Genomic DNA, 1962 nt, shown 5'->3' with positions numbered 1-1962 from the left:
TGTGTCTCTATAATCTCAACACTTACTCAATTTCGCCACCGCTCTATCCCAACGACCCACCCCACCCCACCCCCTCACCGCTTCATCCCTAAAAAAGCCAAAAACCAAACCTGATTTCATGTATTATATAATCCTGTTTCATTCAGACATTATTACACACACAAAAAAAAAAAAGTTAGAGAGAAAAAGAACGTAAGTTTTTTTTTTTTTTTTTTTATCATCAACCATGTCTTCTGTTCCAGAAAAGAATGCTTTTCTTGCTCAAGAAAATGGTGTTGTTGTTGATCAACATGATGATGAAATGAAAAGTGTAGTTAAGAGTGATTCTGATAATTCTTTGTCTTCTTCCATTGGTAAGTTAAGTAATGGAGTAATTGGAGGAGATGAAGAAGCCGGCGAGGAAGCAGTAAGCAAGAATGAACTTGATGAAGGAGCCCTCAATTCTTTGGCAGCTTTGGAAGCTGCCCTTCCTTTTAAGTCAGTTTTTTTTTTGTACCTCTTTAATTTCCCTGAATCCCTTTTTTATTTTTTTATTTTTCAATCACTAATTACATATGTCTTCTTTTAATTTGTTTTTTAATCTAATTTTGAACATTCAATGACAGAGATAGGAATTTGATCAACGGGATTTTGTAGTAGTTCTATCGCGAAATTAACTTTAACCTTATTTTTCTAAACTGAAAATATTACTTGTGTCACTTTGTGTCCTTCCCATCAAATCTTCTGTTCTCAGTCAAGTCCGTTCTATCTTGCAAAAGACTGGCTACACAAGGTTGGCTCCAGACTAGATAAAAGAAATCCAGGAGATTCAATTAACTTTTATACTCCCTCCGTTTCAATTTATATGAACCCATTTAACTGGGCACGACATTTAAGAAAGAGGGAAGACTTTTGAAACTTGTGGTTCAAAATAAGCTTTGAAAATTTGTGTGGCTGTAAATCATTCATAAAGTGAATTTGTTTTCAAATTAGGAAAGAGGTCATTCATTTTGGCACGGACTAAAAAGGAAATAGGTTCAAACAAATTGAAACAGAAGGAGTATATAATAAAAAGATTTTTAACGAAGAAGTCTAACTTTTCTCATATATTTTTTTGGTGTTTATGATGTTTTACATTTTTCATTTATTGTTTATAGGCGAGGATTATCAGGTTTCTATACTGGAAAATCAAAGTCATTCGTGAATTTGCTTGAGGTGAAATCTTTGCAAGAGATGGAGAAGAAGGAAAGCCCAATGAACAAGAGGAGACGCTTAACGACAACTCGGAATGCGATGTATAAACGGGCAAGCTGCTCAAGTTCAATGCCAGTCTTGACACGCATTGACGGTGAAAATGCACAGAATGTTGGGGTTGAACAAGAGTTCAAATCATCCACCTGCAACACAAGTTTTAGCTCCGTCAACTCTGCCACCAAGCCATCCATCAACTGACGGATCAGTTTAAGTGCATCTTTATATCTATCCCAGCCATGCGTTTATTGTGTGAAAAAAAAAATGTATTTTCCAGTGTTCTTTTAGTTTTTCCCCTTTTGGGTTGTGATGACGTTTTTTAGCTCTTAAGGTCATTTTTATCCGGAAAAGGGCCAAAATATACCCCCTATTTTGTTTTATTGTTGAATTTAATCCCTTATTATACTTTTTAGCCATACATACTAGGGCTGGGCATAATTACCGAAAATCGAAAAATCGAACCGAACCGAACCGAAACTTCAACAAACCGAACCGAACCGAACTAGTTTGGTTCGGTGTTTGGTGTTCATCGTCAAAAAGTCGAAACCGAAATAGCCGAACCGAAGTTTGATAAAAGCCGAAAGGCGAAAAATCGAACGCGCACCGAAATTTAATACATTACCCAAAAAAAAAATTAAAATAGTCCGGTATTAAGTTTAAAGCAAAAAAAAGCCAATTGGAATAAGTCTCTTTTGCATTTGTATCCCTAATTTTCCACTTCAATTGAAAAAA

General features: G+C 35.4%; 1 protein-coding gene across 1 annotated transcript; it reads left to right on the top strand.

The window, feature by feature from the left end:
- Positions 1-209: 209 nt before the first annotated feature.
- On the top strand, positions 210-1608 carry LOC132069312 (protein OXIDATIVE STRESS 3 LIKE 4-like). Its single transcript, XM_059462697.1, has 2 exons — positions 210-477; positions 1137-1608. The coding sequence occupies exons 1-2, from the start codon at positions 227-229 to the stop codon at positions 1429-1431; spliced, it is 546 nt and encodes a 181-aa protein (XP_059318680.1). The 5' UTR covers positions 210-226; the 3' UTR covers positions 1432-1608.
- Positions 1609-1962: the final 354 nt, after the last annotated feature.

This window comes from Lycium ferocissimum, chromosome 9 (assembly GCF_029784015.1).
Source record: "Lycium ferocissimum isolate CSIRO_LF1 chromosome 9, AGI_CSIRO_Lferr_CH_V1, whole genome shotgun sequence".
Lineage (NCBI taxonomy): Eukaryota > Viridiplantae > Streptophyta > Magnoliopsida > Solanales > Solanaceae > Lycium > Lycium ferocissimum.
The sequence above is the reverse complement of the archived record's forward strand: the minus strand, read 5'-3'. Positions and strand labels throughout refer to the sequence as shown.